Source organism: Macaca mulatta, chromosome 1, assembly GCF_049350105.2.
Source record: "Macaca mulatta isolate MMU2019108-1 chromosome 1, T2T-MMU8v2.0, whole genome shotgun sequence".
Taxonomy (NCBI): Eukaryota; Metazoa; Chordata; class Mammalia; order Primates; family Cercopithecidae; genus Macaca; species Macaca mulatta.
Window position 1 is genome coordinate 104,488,033 of NC_133406.1, and position 18,385 is coordinate 104,506,417.

Below are 18,385 nucleotides of genomic sequence, written 5' to 3' on the forward strand. Positions count from 1 at the left end.
GTATCAATTCTCTCAGCATCCAAATGCTTTTTGAGCACCCAGTCTAAGGCAAGCATAGCCCAATCCTAGGCAACTTCAGCAGAAAGTGGGTACCATTAGAGCAAAAGTAGTGGTGTGCTTCCTGGAAGGGATACCAGTAGCCAGAGGTGATAATAGTCCATGGTAACATACAAGGCTTCAACAAGTTCCAGGAAGCTTGACTTCAGCATTGCCTCCCTAGCTATGAGCATCACTGATTCCATTGTGTGTTTAAATGTGCTTTACCCACTTCTGCAAGTCACATGTGGGCCATTTAGAGGGTGAAAAGTGTTGGTCATTTTATAACCCCGCCCTTCTAATTTCCTGAATCTTGTGAAGCTGGCTGAGTCCCGCAGACCACTAGAGGAAGAGGTATTTCCACAGTAGGTACAACTGCTTGCACATCTCTCCCCAGAGCTGTCCCTTGACTTGGGGGTGAATTTCAGGCCAACAGGGCTACCTGGGATACAAGAGGGTTCTCCATGGATCTGCCTTACTACCACGGACGTCTGACCAAGCAAGACTGTGAGACCTTGCTGCTCAAGGAAGGGGTGGATGGCAACTTTCTGTTAAGAGACAGCGAGTCGATACCAGGAGTCCTGTGCCTCTGTGTCTCGTGAGTAGCCTCATTTTGCACACATCTGACATCGTATGTTGAATGTGGCAATGGCTGCCACACAGTACAGGAATTCATATCCCTCAGTATTTCACTCTGACTTTGGAGTCTCAATGAGTAGAGTGAGAACTAATGGACACTGCCAGGACAGGAATGTATCTGTCCATGCTCCTCCATCTGCCTGCTCTCCCTAGTGTAAGGGCCCTGCAAGCAGACTCTGCAGCAGCAGGAGGGATATGGTGGTGGGGAAGGGAAGGGCTGCAGAAAGTATAGGGGTGCAGGGGGATGGAGCAAAGGTACAGGGGGATGGAGAAAATGTCAGAGGTCCTGTCCTCCAGAGATCTGTTTATTTGGTATGGAAAAGGCTAGGGGTTCTTTAAGAAGTTTCAATCTGAAGGACTACTTATTCTGCAGCATCCGCTTGCAATAGTTAAACTATAAATACAATCATATTTCACATTTTGTCAGATTTGTAAAGGACTTCAATATTCATCATTTCCTTTCATCCTTGTAGTCTATCGAGGCAAGCATAAGCAGTCACCATTTCATAAGTAAAGAAACAGAGACCTGAATTTCTCAAATAATTTGTTTGTGTTAAAACTCATTTGGAATTTCCAGAGTCTAAGTTAAATATGAAATTCCAGGCCGGGCGTGGTGGCTCATGCCTATAATCCCAAAACTTTGGGAGGCTGAGGCAGGCGAATCACTTGAAGTCAGGAGTTTGAGACCAGCCTGATCAACATGGCAAAACCGCATCTCTACCAAAAATACAAAAATTAAGCTGGTGTGGTGGCGTGTGCCTGTAATACTAGCTACTTGAGAGGCTGAGGCAGGAGAATCACTTGATCCCAGGAGGCAGAGGCTGCAGTGAGCTGAAATTGCACCACTGCACTCCAGCCTGGGCAATAGAGGGAGACTCTGTTCCAAAAAAAGTAAAAAGAGTGGCTGGGCATAACGTCTCACTCCTGTAATCCCAGCACTTAGGGAAGCAGAGGCAGATGAATTACCTGAGGTTGGGAGTTGGAGACCAGCCTGACCAAAAAAAGAAACCCCGTCTCTACTAAAAATACAAAATTACAGGTGTGGTGGCACATGACTGTAATCCCATCTATTTGGGAGGCTGAGGCAGGAGAATCGCTTGAACCCGGGTGGCGGAGGTTGCAGTGAGCTGAGATGGCGCCATTGCACTCCAGCCTGGGCAACAAAAGCAAAACTCCATCTCAAAAAGAAAAAAGAAAAAGAAAAAAAAAATTCCAGGCCACAGTATCAAAGAGACCCAGCTGAAGGAACTTGTTTGTGCCCAGTTTAGAAAGCAATCCTGAACAGAAATCACTAGAAACCTCCTATTTTTATGTATGTTCCTCTTTGTAAAGTAGGGACCACTGAACCTTTTACTATACCTGTAACAGAAATTAAAATCCAAGTGTCTCTTGTTAAAGAAAAAAATTGCTTAATGTCCCTTGTTAAATAATGGTTGGGAAGACTTTATTCAGGATCATCACAAAGGTACAGTGACCACTGCAATGAGCTCTTGCGGTGCAGAAGATAGATTGGACTCAACTCTGAATCCAGCATGGAGAAGTGGGAATTTATGGCCAAGGAGCAGTGTGGCTGTCAGTAGATAGAAAATTACTCAGAGGAAACAGCAGGGGTAAAGTGGATTCTGGCTAAGCCAGCCTAACAGAACTGTAACTGAAGACAGGCCAGGGTGATCAGATGTTGCCTGGGGGATGGTGGAGGATGAGGAATCTGATCAGAATCTGACAGTGATCAGATAGCTAGGGTGAGGGAGGAGTCCTTGCCAAACTGACATAGTAGAGTTCTTTGCCAAAACTTGATTTTACAAGGAAGTACACAAATGGGCCTTGGAATAGGCTCAGAAGTCTGATTATAGACAAAGGTGATTGTCATTACTAATAGAATACATAGGGACATATTTCTTTCTTTAAATGGTAATGGAGATACAGGCTATTTCTCTCATACCTACATCCACAGTACCATTTAAAGAAAAATATATATTGGCAAGGCACGGTGGCTCATGCCTGTAATCCTAGCAATTTGGGAAGCTGAGGTGGGCGGATCACTGAGGTCAGGAGTTTGAGACCAGCCTGGTCAACATAATGAAACCCCCATCTACTAAAAATACAAAAATTAGCCAGGCATGGTGGGTGCACCTGTATCCCAGCTACTTGGGAGGCTGAGGCATGAGAATCACTTGAACCCAGGAGGCAGAGGTTGCAGTGAGCTGAGATTGCGCCATTGCCTGTGAGACAGAGAGAGACTCTACATCTCAAATAAAATAAAATAAACAAAGAGTGGATAAGATCTGATTACATGTAAATGGGATGGAGGGCATTTTATGAAGGGGAGGAGGTAGGAACAGGAGTCTAGAACTAGGTTATTTTAAAGGATTTACATACAAGGTTCCTAAAATGTAGTTTGGAAACCAGCTTTTGGAAAAGGAGGGTGGGATAAGATAATGGAGTTTTACAAGAATGGTTCTATAGATAGCAGGGAAACATGGATGATTTCTGAGCAGGGAAGTGATAAGACTGGTGAATTTAGGAACTTCGATCTGATATGGAGAAGACAATGAAGCTGGGAAATGATGGCAACGGAAACTGTTGTGCCTCTAGACGGGAGATGGTGAACAGCTAGTTGTGCTGGGGCAAGCAGTGGGAAGGGAAAAAAGAAGAAGGTGCAAGGACAGACCTTGGACAGGATCTCAGGGTATGTGATCAATATTGGGATTCTCTTTTCTTTTCTCTTCTCTTCTTTTCATTTCTCCTTCCTTCCCTTCCTTCCCTTCCTTCCCTTCCTTCCCTTCCTTCCCTTCCTTCCCTTCCTTCCCTTCCTTCCTTTCCTTCCCTTCCTTCCCTTCCTTCCTTCTTTCCTTCTTTCTTTCTTTCTTTTTCTTTCTTTCTTCTTTCCTTCTTTATTTCTTTTTAGACAGTGTCTCACTCCAACTCCCAGGCTGGAGCGCAGTGGTGCGATCATGGCTCACTGCAACCTCAACCTTCTGGGTTCAAGAGATTCTCCTGTATCAGACCCCCTGAGTGTCTGGGACTACAGGTGCACGTTACCATGCCTGGTTAATGTTTAAATTTTTTGTAGACATGGGGTCTCGCTATGTCGCCCAGGCTGATTTTGAGCTCCTGGGCTCCAGCGATCCACTCACCTTGGCCTCCCAAAGTTCTGGGATTACAGGCATGAGCCACTGTACCCAGCCTATATTGGGATTCTCTTCGAAAATTGATATTTATTCTCAACTGTTCTGTGGTGCATCAGCCCATCTTGCATATTCATCTAAAGCAAAGGTCACTAAGAAATGCTAAAAAATGGGCCAGGTGTGGTGGCTCACACCTGTATTCCCAGTACTTTGGGAGGCCGAGGAGGGCAGATCACCAGGTCAAGAGATCAAGACCATCCTGGCCAACATGGTGAAACTCTGTCTCTACTAAAAATACAAAAATTAGCTGGGTGTGGTGGCACAAGCCTGTAGTCCCAGCTACTCAGGAGGCTGAGGCAGGAGGATTGCTTGAACCCAGGAGGCGGAGGTTGCAGTGAGCCAAGATCGCATCACTGCACTCCAGCCGGGTTACAGAGCGAGACTCCATCTCAAAAAAAAAAAAAAAGAAAAGAAAAGAAAAAAAGAAAAGAAAAGAAATGCTAGAAAATGAAAGTAAATCAAGTGGAGAGGCAAAAATAAATATTTGTTAAGCCCCGCACATAATCAGGTCTCACCTGCCTTCCTATGCATGTCACTGAAAGGCAAACAAAATTTCATTCACCCTCAGGCTTAAGGCTCAGGTCAAGTGACCCCTGAAGCTACCTCCTCATAGGGCTTTGTAAAAACTTATTATCACACAGATAAGTATGGACTATTAAATTCTAGTTGTTCAACAGATATTTGAATTCTCTCATATGTCAGTGTGCTAGACGCTTGGTTGATGCCTTCAACACAGCTCAGAGCCTAGTGGGGAAAATAAAGAAGTAAACAGACACTGTGATGCACATGATAATTGTGATGATTAGACTATCATTAGGGCACTGTAGAGCTGACAGCAAAAAGGGGAGAACCAGATATTGGAGCTGAGACTTTAGGAGAATGAGTGGAACCTTCATTCATTCAACAAGCATATATTGAGCACTTATTATGTTCCATGCGTGGTCCTAAGCACTGGTAATACAGTGATAAATACTACTGGCAATGTTTCTGCCCTCATGAAGTTAATTTCAGTAAGAGGAGAAAATATGATGAAAATGAAACAGAGTCATATGACAGGGAGAGACACAGCGGCTGCTTTCCGTTGGGTACAGGAAAGGTTTCTCTGAAGAGGTCGCATCAACCATTCATGCTTCAAGATACAACCCTTTGCAAGCAAAGCAAGAATTACTATTATGATACAAGTGTTAGCTTGCTTGTCTTCACTGACACAGAAAAAAAGTTACCATGTAGGTGTTTTCTATGAGCCAAACATTTTGCTAAGCATGGTACATGCATTATCTTATTTGTCCTTTGCAATCCCTTTGCAGTAGGTGACATGATCACTACTTTGTGAGAAAATAAACTGTAACTTCTTGTTTAATAACTTGCCTAGGGCCAAATTGCTAATACATTATGACGTTCCGTCTCTTACCAATGTCCCCAGCTTCACTGAAATATGTTTCAGGTATTCACCTAAGATCTGTGTTATAAAATGCCCAAGCAGGGGACCTAGGGCTTGGGAGTGGACTCTGATATGCAGTGTCCCCTTCTTCTCTGCTGCATTAAAATGGGTCTTCCCCAGACATCCAGCTTTAAAATTTCTCTCTTTTGTACTCTTTTCCTTTATTTCTCAGACCGGCCGACACTTAGGGAAAATAGAAAAGAACCTACATTGAAATATTGGGGGCTGGTTCCCCCGATACTTCAGCACTTTCACAAAGCTAAATATCTAGTGATGAAAATACTGTGAGAAAGGTTAGAAATAAAGGAAGGAAGTCACAGAGAGAGCTGACATAGGAGCATATATCACTAACCAGAAAGCTATGTGGTAACTGTGGACAGGAAATGTTTTCTGATCTTAAAATACAATAGAGTGTCTAGAAAACTCCAGTGTGTAAAATTTGTCTGTGTAGTGTGACTTTGTGAGTGTCTAAACTAAGTCAGCCTTTATCATCAGTAGAATTAAATGGAGTAGGTATTAGGAGGTGCAAAGGGTTCATCCGTAAGTGTGAAGAAAAGGAGGATGTTGCAAAGCCATAGGAAGGCTGCAGGTGAGGAAGACCTGAGCCCTAACCTAATGTGTGCTCTCATTAAGAAGAATAATGGCAATGTCTATCTATTGCCTTGAGAGTCACTTATGAGTCTCAGATTCTGAGACTTTTGGAAGGATTGTAGAGAACAGAAAGAAAAGAAATGATCCATTTTGTTGTGGTGGTTTATCAAGCTAATGAAAGTTCATTTTAGAAAAATCAAATATAGAGAAAGGTATAAAAAACAAAACAAATTATATCAGTCTCACCACTCTGAAATCACCATTTTTAATATTTTGGCATACATCTCTCCAGGCTTTTCTCTTTGCATCTATAAGCCAATGTATGTACATAAATGGTTCATTATACATGATTGCTTGCAACCTGTTTTTTCCATAATTGTAGGTATCCTTCCCCATCAAAGAAAGCAGGTCATCCCTTTATGACTGCTTAGTATTTTATTGACTTGATACATCATAATGTATACATATCATACATTAGAATATTTTCAATTTTCATTTCCAATTTAGTCCAGTGGACTCAGTGTAATTTGGAATGATTAACATTTTTGTACTTACATCTGTGAAAGTTTGCCTCACTCTCTAGTTAGGATAAAATCCTCGATGTTTAGAAATCTTCAAGCACACTGACAAATTAGTACCACAAAAGGTTACACCACAATACGCTGAGATCAGGAGCCATGATAAGGCCAGAGGTCAAGAGTCTTAAATATTTTTTTTATTGACCTGGGTTCCCCACTTGCATCATGGCACGGAAAAACGCGGAACACATTGTTGATATTATAGGGCACAGTCGATTCCATTTCCTTCAACTGATCTTTTGAAGGTCAGTTAAAATAAAAACTCGAACACAAACAACTTTCCCCACAACGCGGCCGGGCGCGGTGGTTCAAGCCTGTAATCCCAGCACTTTGGGAGGCCGAGACGGGCGGATCACGAGGTCAGGAGATCGAGACCATCCTGGCTAACACGGTGAAACCCCGTCTCTACTAAAAAATACAAAACACTAGCCGGGCGAGGTGGCGGGCGCCTGTAGTCCCAGCTACTCGGGAGGCTGAGGCAGGAGAATGGTCTAAACCCGGGAGGCGGAGCTTGCAGTGAGCCGAGATCCGGCCACTGCACCCCAGCCTGGGCGACAGAGCAAGACTCTGTCTCAAAAAAAAAAAAAAAAAAAAAACTTTCCCCACAACAATGGCCACAACATGAGACCATGCTAATCTGTGGACTGTTCATGCACTGAGCAAGGACTCAGAGATCCGTGCACAGCACCTCATGGAATGATCACTTTGAAAGCTAAATAGATAAGAGTAAAACAATTCAAAGATATGGGAAAACTTAGAGGCCCTGTATTCCAGCCTTTTTGAACCTCAACTGAGAAATTAATGCCTAAGATTTTTAAATGATTTTTATAAGCCCAGTGTATTTCTCATAAATGTTGACAATGATTTCCATAGAATAAACAAAAAGGTAGGCTCCACTGGGTATCAGTCTCACACTGAGAGTCAAGACACCACATATTTCTTGAGAATATAACTGCAAAAATAGGACTTTTTCTATCTGATGTCAAAACCCAATCATGAAAACACCAAAAACATATGTGTATAAGGAACTAAAATTTAGTTTATATATTGGAAAGATAAATTATATTCATCTACTTTTTAATGCCATGAATATGTCTTACAGTTTTATTGAGGTATCATTGACATAAAATAAAAAGTGTATAATTTGATGGATTTTGACATATGTATGTACACCTGTGAAACTAACACGACCAGGCCGGGCGCGGTGGCTCAAGCCTGTAATCCCAGCACTTTGGGAGGCCGAGACGGGCGGATCACGAGGTCAGGAGATCGAGACCATCCTGGCTAACCCAGTGAAACCCCGTCTCTACTAAAAAATACAAAAAACTAGCCAGGCAAGGTGGCGAGTGCCTGTAGTCCCAGCTACTCAGGAGGCTGAGGCAGGAGAATGGCGTAAATCAGGGAGGCGGAGCTTGCAGTGAGCTGAGATCCAGCCACTGCACTCCAGCCTGGGCGACAGAGTGAGACTCCGTCTCCAAAAAAAAAAAAAAAGAAAAAGAAAAAAAAAGAAACTAACACGACCAAGATAATGAACATATTTATCACCTCCAAAACTTCCCTTGCACCCCTTTGTAATTTCTCGTTACCATACCTCCCACCTATGCCCAGACTCCAGGCCACCACGATGGGCTTTCTGGCACTATAGATTAATGTGTATTTTTCCAGAATTTAATATAAATCAAATCATAGAGTATATAGTCATTTTTGTCTAACTTCTTTTATTTGGAATAATTATTTTGAGATCCATCTATGTTGTTGCATGCATCAATAGTTCATCCTTTTGCATTGCTGAATAGTGCTCCATTGTAGGGATGTATCCCAGATTAGTTACTCATTTATAACTATTACAACTAAAGTTGCTATGAATATTTGTCACTAAGTCCTTGTGTGGGCATATGCTTTCATGTCTCCTGGGTAAATAATCAGGAGTAGAACAGCTAAGTTGTGTGTTCTACGGAGGCTTATCTTTTTTTAAGAAACTGCCAAACTGTTTTCCAAAGTGATCATGCTATCTCACCATTCCTATGGGCATTACATGAGTTCTGATTGCTCCACATCCTTACCAACATGTGGAACAGTCAGTCTTTTACATTTTAACTGTATTAGTAAGTGTGTAGTGATATCTCATTGTGAGTTGAATTTGCATTTCACTAATGACTAATGATACTGAGTATCTTTAAGAGTGCTTATTTGCCATCCGTGTGTTTTCTTTTCTTTTTTTATTGAGGTTCAACAGCAGATTTTACTTTTTTGCTTTTTTTTTTTTTTTTTTTTTTTTTTTTGAGACGGAGTCTTGCTCTGTCTCCCAGGCTGGAGTGCAGTGGCCGGATCTCAGCTCACTGCAAGCTCCGCCTCCCAGGTTTACGCCATTCTCCTGCCTCAGCCTCCCCAGTAGCTGGGACTACAGATGCCCGCCACCTCGCCCGGCTAGTGTTTTGTATTTTTTAGTAGAGACGGGGTTTCACTGTGTTAGCCAGGATGATCTCGATCTCCTGACCTCGTGATCCGCCCGTCTCGGCCTCCCAAAGTGCTGGGATTACAGGCTTGAGCCACCGCGCCCGGCCTACTTTTTTGCTTTTAAAGACTTAACTAAAGTCTACTTCAAGTAAAATAAACTGTACATATTTAAAGTATACAATCTAATTCATTTTATTTTATTTGATAGATAAAATTGCATGTACTTATTGTGCGCAATGTGATGTTTTAAAATATATATATATGTCACGGAATGACTAAATCTAGCTAATTAACATATGCATTACCTCATCAAGTTATCATTTTTGTAGTGAGAAAACTTAAAATCTCCTCTCTGCATTTTTCAAAAATATGATATATGGTTATTATTTTGTTTTATTTTTTTGAGATGGAGTCTCACTCTGTCACCTAGGCTGGAGTGCAGTGGCACCATCTTGGCTCACTGCAACCTCCACCTCCTACATTCACGTGATTCTCCTGTCTCAGCTGCCTGAGTACCTGGGATTAGAGACATGTGCCACCACACCCAGCAAACTTCTGTATTTTTAGCAGAGACAGGGTTTCACCATGTTGGCCAGGCTGGTCTTGAATTCTGACCTCAGGTGATCCACCTACCTTGGCCTCCCAAAGTGCTGGGATTACAGGCCTGAGCCACTGTGCCCTGCCTAAGAATATACGGTTATTAACTATAGTCATCATGTGGTACAACAGATCTAACTGAAATTTTGTATTCTTTGACCAATATCTACCCAGTCCTCTCCCTCTCACTGTCAGTGCCTGAGAACTACCATTCTACTCTTTAGTTTTATGAGATCAACTTTTTTTAGATGCCATACATGAGTGAGACCATGTGGTATTTTTCTTTCTGTGCCTGGCTTATTTCACTTAGGATAACATCCTCCAGATTTATCCATGTTGTTGCAAGTAACAGGATTTTATTTTTCTATGGCTGAATAATATTCCATTTTGTGTGTGTGTGTGTGTATAACTTTCTTCATTCATCTATTAATCAACTTAGGTTGATTCCATGTCTTGGCTATTGTGACTAATGCTGCAATAGAAGTGGGAGTACAGATATTTCTTCAACATACTAGATTCATTTCCACTGGATATATACACAGTTATATACACAGTAGTGAGGTTATATAGTAATTATATATATATACACACACACATATATATACATATATACATTTTTTTTCAGACAGAGTCTCGCTCTGTCGCTCACTGCAACCTCCGCCTCCTGGGTTCAAGTGATTCTCGTGCCTCAGCCTCTCCAGTAGATGGGATTACAGGCACATGCCACCACACCCAGTTAATTTTTGTATTTTTAGTAGAGACAGAGTTTCACCATGTTGGCCAGGCTGGCCTGGAACTCCTGACCTCATGATCTGCCCACCTCAGCCTCCCAAAGTGTTGGGATTACAGGCGTGAGCCACCGCGCCCGGCCAGTAATTCTATTTTTAATTTTTTGAGGAACCTCCGTACTGTTTTTCATATGGCTATACTAATTTACATTCCCATCAGCATTGTACAAGGGTTTCCCTTTCTCTATATCCTTTGTCTTTTTTGATAATAGCCATTCTAACAGGCATGATGGTGGGTGCCTGTAATCCCAGCTACGCAGGAGGCTGAGGCAGGAGAATCACTTGAACCCGGGAGGTGGATGTTGCAGTGAGCCGAGATCGTGCCACTGCACTCCAGCCTGGGCGACAAAGTGATACTCCGTCTAAAAAAAAAAAAAAAAAAAAAAAAAAAAAAAGTTTTTTTTGGGGGGATTGAAGATTAACAAAGTTTTGCATATGAAATATAACGATAGATGTTACCTGGATTTGCATAGAACATTATGATTCAAACAGTCATTTTTTTTTCCACAGATTTAAAAATATTGTCTATACGTACCGAATCTTCAGAGAGAAACATGGGTATTACAGGATACAGGTAAGAACAAAAAAGGACAGCAACAACAGCAACAAAAATGTTGGGGGAGAAGAACCTGGGAACATGTCTTTTACCTGAGCCATGACTGTATGAAAGCATTCTAAAAAGGAAAGCACAATGCAGAGATGAGAGTCAGATCGAGTTAACCTGGTTTTTCCCTGAAGAGAAATAGGAAGGTTCTGGGCTTGGATTCTACTTTTTTGTTGTTGTTTTGTTTTGTTTAGACGGAGTCTCACTCTGTTGCCCAGGCTGGAGTGCGTTGGCGCGATCTGGGCTCACTGCAACATCCGCCTCCCGGGGTCAAGCGATACTCCTGCCTCAGCCCCCAAACTCCCCCAGCCACCCAGTATCTGGGACTACAGGCGCACTCCATCACCCCCAGCTAATTTTTGTATTTTCAGTAGAGACGGGGTTTTACCCTGTTAGACAGGATGGTCTCAATCTCCTGACCTCGTGATCTGCCCGCCTCGGCCTCCCAAAGTGCTGGGATTACAGGCGTGAGCCGCCGCACCCGGCTGGGTTCTACTTTTGAATAACCCTCACTGTTATTCCACTGTGGCTCCTCCACTGGTCAAATGCGCCAGCTTGGATTCCAGGCAAAACCTCCGTTGAATTAGAAGACTCAGCAATGATGCAGGATGGAACTAGAAAGGGACGGTGGAAAGAGGTCAGAGTGTTTAAGAAGTCAAGTGTGCCCAGTAGCTGTATGAAAATATAGTGGGAAGCATCAGATAGCTGAAAGTCTTAGGGTTTAATTTTTATGGTTTACTGAGAGCTAAGAAGAAAAACATTTTGCTTATTTTAAATTTAGTTATCTGGCTTAAGAAGTAGAGTATAATAAACATAATTGAATTGTAATTGCTAACAGAGAATCCTGAAATAATCTTTCTCAAACACTTATATATAAGGTTAAGGGGACTACAGATTTCTAAGAATCTCCAGTATATTAATGTTTACTCTGAATATCTGAAAGAGACTAGAATATAAAATGATCCCCAAACACTTCACTTACGTTATTTTTCTTTTGCTATAGAGGATGATAATTGAGGCAGCTGGCAAAAATTGAATAAATTTAAATTTTGAATAAGATTAACAAATAGTACTGTATCAAAGTTAATTTCCTGATTTTAATCATTGTAGTATGGTTATGTAATATCTTTACATTTAAAGAAATACTGAAATATTTAAAGGGATATTATGTCTGCAAATTAACTGTGAAAATAGCTTCTATATGTGTGCATATATACATACACAATATATGTGTATATATTTGGAAAGAGAATAAAAAGCAAATATAAAATGTTAACATTTGGGGGTGGGTGCAATATATGGTAATTTTTAAAAACTATTTTTGCAGGTTTGCTATGTCTGAAATAATTTCAAGATAAAATGTCTTATAAAAAGCAACTTATTTTAAAACATTTTTTTCCTGTTTATTCTTTGGGAAATTCTGGATAATTCCTCAGTACCCTGTTTTGTCTCTTGTGTGGACAAAATAGAGTGAGAAATCCAAATCATTTGTAACTCAGACACAAAAAGGCGTTTCACTGGGGAGCAGCTCTGTGCTCAGAAGCCTGCAGTGATTATGCCTTTTGTTGAAGTGACTGCATTAAAGGAACCTCCTTGCAGATGACTTTGATGTCAGCCTGTGCCTCTAATACAGAGGTTAATCAGGCTGCATGTCAGAAAACCTCCTGATCGCCACCCCCTTCTCTAGTCTGACATAGCGGCCATATGAAAACCACAGTGATGATCAAGAAAACCAAATGCACAAGAGCAGAGGAAGAAAATCTGTGTGTGTGTTGGTGTGTAAGACAGAGTCTTGCTGTCACCCAGACTGGAGTGCAGTGATATGATCTTGGCTCACTGCAACATCCATGTCCTGGTTCAAGCGATTCTCCTGCCTCAGCCTCCCGAGTAGCTGGGATTACAGGCATCTGCCACCACTCCCAGCTAATTTTTTGTATTTTTAGTAGAGATGGGGTTTTGCCATGTTGACCAGGCTGGTCTCGAACTCCTGACCTCAAGTGATCCACCCACCTCGGCCTCCTAAAGCGCTGGGATTACAGGCATGAGCCACTGTGCCTAGCCAGAAAATTCTTTTTATTTTAAAATTATTTCTAAAAGGTTATATTAGAAAATAGTACTTGGTGGGCTGGGGGCAGTGGCTCATGCCTGTAATCGCAACACTTTGGGAGGCTGAGGTGGGCAGATCACAAGGTCAGGAGATTGAGACCAACCTGGTTAACATGGTGAAACCCTGTGTCTACTAAAAATAGAAAAAAAAAAAATTAGCTGGGCGTGGTGGCGGGCACCTGTAGTCCCAGCTACTCAGGAGGCTGAGGCAGGAGAATAGCATGAACCCAGGAGGCGGAATTTGCAGTGAGCCACAATCGCGCCACTGCACTCCAGCCTGGGTGACAGAGTGAGACTCTGTCTCAAAAAAAAAGTACTTGGGTATAGCTGATAAACAGAAAACAATCATTTACAACTTAACTGAGTTGTGTTGCCATTCCCACTTTCTATTTACATTGGGACTTTTTTGGTTTTGTTTTGCTCACATGGAGATTCTGAATTCATCAAGTATACAAATTGCATATTTTAAATTCATCAAGTATACAAATTGCATATTTTAAATTCATCAAGTATACAAATTGCATATTTTAAATTCATCAAGTATACAAATTGCATATTTTAAAGACATGGAATGCCCATCGGTGATAGACTAGATAAAGAAAATGTGGTATGTATACACCATGGAATACTAAGCAGCCTAACTGATCTCCAAATTTGAAAAACCAGATCAGAGGCTGGTGGTTCACCTTTTAAAGTCAATAAAGAGAATCAGCCCCAGCTTGAGATGGAGAGGATCGAAATTAGAGTTGGAAACATGTATGGTAAAATCTCTCACATGGGAGTCAGAAAGAAGCTTAGGTCAAAAAAGAATGAAATCATGTCCTTTGCAGGGACGTGGATGGAGATGGAGGCCATTACCTTTAGCAAACTCATGCAGGAACAGAAAACCAAATACCGCATGTTCTCACGTGTAAGTGGGAGCTGAATGATAAGAGCACATGGACACACAGAGAAAAACACACGCTGGGGTCTGATGGAGGGCTCAAGGTGGGAGGAGGGAGAGAATCAGGAAGTATAGCTAGTGAATGCTGGGCTTAATACCTGGGTAATGGGATGATCTGTGCAGCAAACCACCACGGCACATGTTTACCTATGTAACGAACCTGCACATCCTGCACATGTACCCCTGAACTTAAAATAACAGTTGGAATTTTGTTTTTTAATTGCGTTTTTGCATTCCCATCAGAAGTCCACTTCCGATAGTCCCCTAAGATAGCAAAGCCTGCCTGTAGGGTACAGACATAAACTCTTATAGGGTTACCCTTCACAGTGTATCTGCGAGTACTGCCCCAGATAAACTTGCCAAGGATGAGGTTCACTCGATACTATGGACTGCACTGGGATCCCTTGACTGCAAATCCTCTTTACTCAGAGTGGCTCAAGTCAGAGGTTGGTCTTAAAAATGAGAGTTTCTGTGAACCAGAAGTGGTGTGAGCTCCCACCACTTGTGTTTTCAGTTTTTCAGCTCATAGGGGCAGCCCTGAAAAAACCACTGCTTTGAGAAGTGTCACATTTCACACGCAGTTGCATGATAATGAGTGATCTCCTTTCTTGTATTTTTGCAGACGGCAGAAGGTTCTCCAAAACAGGTCTTTCCAAGCCTAAAGGAACTGATCACCAAATTTGAAAAACCAAATCAGGGGATGGTGGTTCACCTTTTAAAGCCAATAAAGAGAAGCAGCCCCAGCTTGAGATGGAGAGGATCAAAATTAGAGTTGGAAACATTTATGGTAAAATCTCTCACATGTGGGTCAGATAGGAATCTTAATCCTATTTCCACCAACGCCTTTGTAAACTCAATACAGATACATGCTCTTTTCTATGACATTATCTCTAAAAAGCTTCATCCTACTAAGAGCAATTTCCATTTTGTTGAGAAGTGGTGTCTTTTAGTCCCTGAGGGCCAAGACATAGAGCTTGCTGTGTTTGCAGCCAGGATAGCAAGAGTGGTTCCTGGGCAGACAGCTGACTTCAAATTCATTCTGTGACCTTGTGCAGATGATTCAAGTTTGAGAATAAACGGGCAAATGGGCAGGTTTTCAAATGAAAAAATCACGTTAGCCCTTCAACCCCTCCCCAAAGCTTATACTGTTAGATTTTGCTCAATATTTGCTAAGCATTCATTTATAAAGTGCTGGGTGTCAAATTATGTCAGATACATTTTTAAAGGTATTAAGCCATGGTGGAAAATGAGAGATGGTCAGTAACTCTGAGTGCAGAGAATCTCCACTGAAGCCTCTCAAATTATATCACGAGCAGCTACTCTTCCTTACCCACACCCTTGAAATCTGCTCTCAGGAAATAATTTATTATCAGTTGCAATGTGGTTTGAATTTAACTCAGACTTCCAGAAACACTTAGGGCTTAATCCTATTTTCCCATGTTGGAATGTGTGGTTATATTCTCAGTGAAAGGGACTGCAGTTATCAGTGGCAGGTGATGGGATGAGATCAGATGTCCTCCCTAGGGAGAGGGACAGAGGACAGAGAGTTCTCTGGGAGCCTGCGATCACTCCATGCCATTCTACTCTGTCTGCAGCAAAGTCACCCTTTAGGCTGCCATAGCCGGCTTCTCATCTCCCCAGCAAGGCTAAGCATAAAATCCCTTCCCTACTATTGTGTCCCTGTCCCCCAGTCCCCATGAAGGGCAGTGTGTACTCATGGACACACACAAAAAATCACTTTCTATACGTCTAGCTGCAGATGTAGTCCCACAGCTACTCCCCCCCCCCACCAAATTTATGGAATAAAAAGTATAAAATGTGGCAGATCTAGAAACCCAGGAACGTATCTGTGCTGCAGCCCTTAGGCAAACCCAGATGAGTTGCTGGGACTGGTTGGGATGGTGGTAGTACTTGTCTTGACAATGACAAAAGAATCACAGATCCTAGGAGGAGAACCCTCAGAAATCTTCCCCAAGACCTGGGCATGAATCTCACTCCACCAACTTTCCATACCGGGTCAGTGCTGACACAGCGGGCTCCAAAATTCTCAGCTACCGAAGAGGAAATCTTCCCCATTAACCTCTTCCTCCCATTCCTGTTGCTTTCTTAGAACAAACTTCAGATGTTCTCACTCCAAGGGAGGCGCAGGTTTCTCACTAGTGAATGGAGACACTTGTGCTGGAATCTCTGAGGCTTGGCTTATAAAGGGATCCCGTTTTGTTAGGAGGGCTCCCTGTAGTACCCCGGCTTTGAAGATATAACTTTGAGGTGGCATCAAATTGGCTCTGTGCCTGGGGAGGGGTCTTCTTTCCTTTGAGGGGGGTTGTTTGATATGACCTCTGGGTGTGGTCTCATGGCTGGTCTTCTGCTTTTTTTTCCCCTCCAAAGAACAGTAACAGCGATTATGTGGATGTCTTGCCTTGAAGATAAGGCTGCCAGACAAAGCAAGTTAAGGAGATGAGTAACAGTTCTCGCTGGTGACCCACTTCTGCAGGCGTAGGTCCAGAGCACCAAACTCTAGTGGACAATTCAGACTCTCCTGTTTGTGTAACTGAAGATGTTCTGCCCACCAGCACCAGAGGTCGCTCTCCACATCCCTGCCTCCCAGACATACACCAGGAGCAATTTCAAAGCCCTCTCCAGTTTCACTCTTCTTTCTCGGAATGGGACAGCCTAAACCTTTTCCCCTTGACTTGTTAAAGATACCGTCCTACATCATGGTTGACACCCTCCTTCGGACCATACAGTCAGAGGGGCAGCTTCATACAGAGGAGGGCACACTTGTCTGTGAGTCTGAAGCCCCAAGTTCCAGTCCTGCGGCTATGTGACTTTGAACACATTTCTTCCCATCTCCAGGTCTTAGTTTCTTTGTCTATGTGGTTGGGTAGGATGATAGACATTGCCCCAGTCTCTCTGTTGAGCCTGCTTGTGTTAGGTGAAGGTGAGGGATTGGGAGTGATGGAGATGCATACAGATCAGCACCTTCTCTGTACCTGCTGGACCCACACGTGCACCCTTCTCCCTCCAGCCTGGGCTACTCTCCTTCTGGTTCTTCTTTCTAATCTTAAACTTCCTGGTGAGCATTGCCCCAGTCACACTTTCTCCCTGATTTTGCTTAATTCCACTTATGCATCGGCCACTTCAACAGCAATAATGTGGTTCCGTACAGTGATGTATGTGGAGATTTCTGAAATATTCTATGTGTGATTTCTGTTCCCAGTTAGGTTCTAAGTGCCATCAAAGCACAGTTGGGTCTCCCTTGTATCTTCCACAGTGTGTAGAAATTTGTGCTACTCAGAGCTGTGCCTAGTTCATAGAAATTGACTGGAAGCACATTGCTGAGGGAGGTTTGTTGAATTGGTTTTTAAGGTTTATTGAAATTGATTTGTTGAATTTTTCTGCTAGTTCAAAATGTGAATTAGGACCTGGTTAGTTTGAAAGGTACCGAATTCTGTGCCCTTTCTCTTACCTATCATCAAATTGTAGTAATTTGTTTCACCCCACTGGACTTATCTTCAGAGTTTTTAAAGAGAGGAGCTCTAGACTTAGAGGTAACATGAACAGACTAACAGACATTGTGACTGGAGCCCCCAAATGTGGACCCCGAGATTTGGGGTCACAGTAATTTACGGCTACTACTCCCTGTGTCTGGTACATAGGACAAATGTCCTCTTTTACTTTTCAAAACTGACTTAGGTATTCATGGACCTTGATTCTTACATGTACATTTTATAATAAATATGTGAAATTGCTCAAAATCTCTTTTTGGAATTTTGAATGAACTTGCAACAAATTTTTAAATAGGGGAGAACTGACACTCTTGCGATGTTTTCCCATGCATAAACGTGCCGCATCATGTTCTCGGGTCATCTTTTTTGCCCTTTCATGGAGTTGTAAATTTTCACAACCAAAGTCTTGTATATGCTGTTAGATTAATTCCTATTTCTAGTTGCTGTAAATGATATCTTATATTTTATTACATTTCTAATAGGCTATGGTGTTGGTGAAATGTTAACCCTCTCATTAGATCTACTAGTTTGCTTGTTGATTCTATTGTGTTTTCTATGTAAATGATTTTGTCAGCTATAAATAATAATGTTTTATTCTCTTTCCTTGCAATACCTATGCTCATTTATTTTTTGTGTTTACCCATTGGTTAGGGCCTCCTCTATACATTAAACAGTTCAGAGTCATGATAGTGAGTATTCTTATGCTGTTCCCAGTATTACAGGGACTGCTTAGAAATTTTCTCTATTTAAACATGATGTTTGTTGTAGCCTTGTTAAAGCCTGTAATTTTTACCAGAAATATTTTGACATTTATTGTTATTTTTTTCTACATCTATTGAGGTAGTCACATTCCTTTTGTCTTCACTCCATTATAAAGGTAAGTTACCTTAATAAAATTGTTGATATCA

The 18,385-nt window shown here is 42.0% G+C and overlaps 1 protein-coding gene across 1 annotated transcript; it reads left to right on the forward strand.

Annotated features, from left to right (window-relative positions):
• Positions 1-369: 369 nt before the first annotated feature.
• Positions 370-18,385, forward strand: SH2D1B (SH2 domain containing 1B). The gene is made up of 4 exons (XM_001118174.5): positions 370-634; positions 10,826-10,889; positions 14,591-14,755; positions 16,357-18,385. Exons 1-4 carry the CDS (start codon positions 501-503, stop codon positions 16,390-16,392), a joined length of 399 nt encoding a protein of 132 aa, XP_001118174.1. The 5' UTR covers positions 370-500; the 3' UTR covers positions 16,393-18,385.

Bases quoted from the DNA above. Each gene is read 5' to 3' on its own strand.
- SH2D1B (XM_001118174.5), top strand. From the start codon at position 501: ATGGATCTGCCTTACTACCACGGACGTCTGACCAAGCAAGACTGTGAG. The intron at 635-10,825 runs GTGAGTAGCCTC...TTTTTTCCACAG, and splicing joins GTCCTGTGCCTCTGTGTCTC to ATTTAAAAATATTGTCTATA. The intron at 14,756-16,356 runs GTAAAATCTCTC...TCCCCTCCAAAG, and splicing joins TAGAGTTGGAAACATTTATG to AACAGTAACAGCGATTATGT.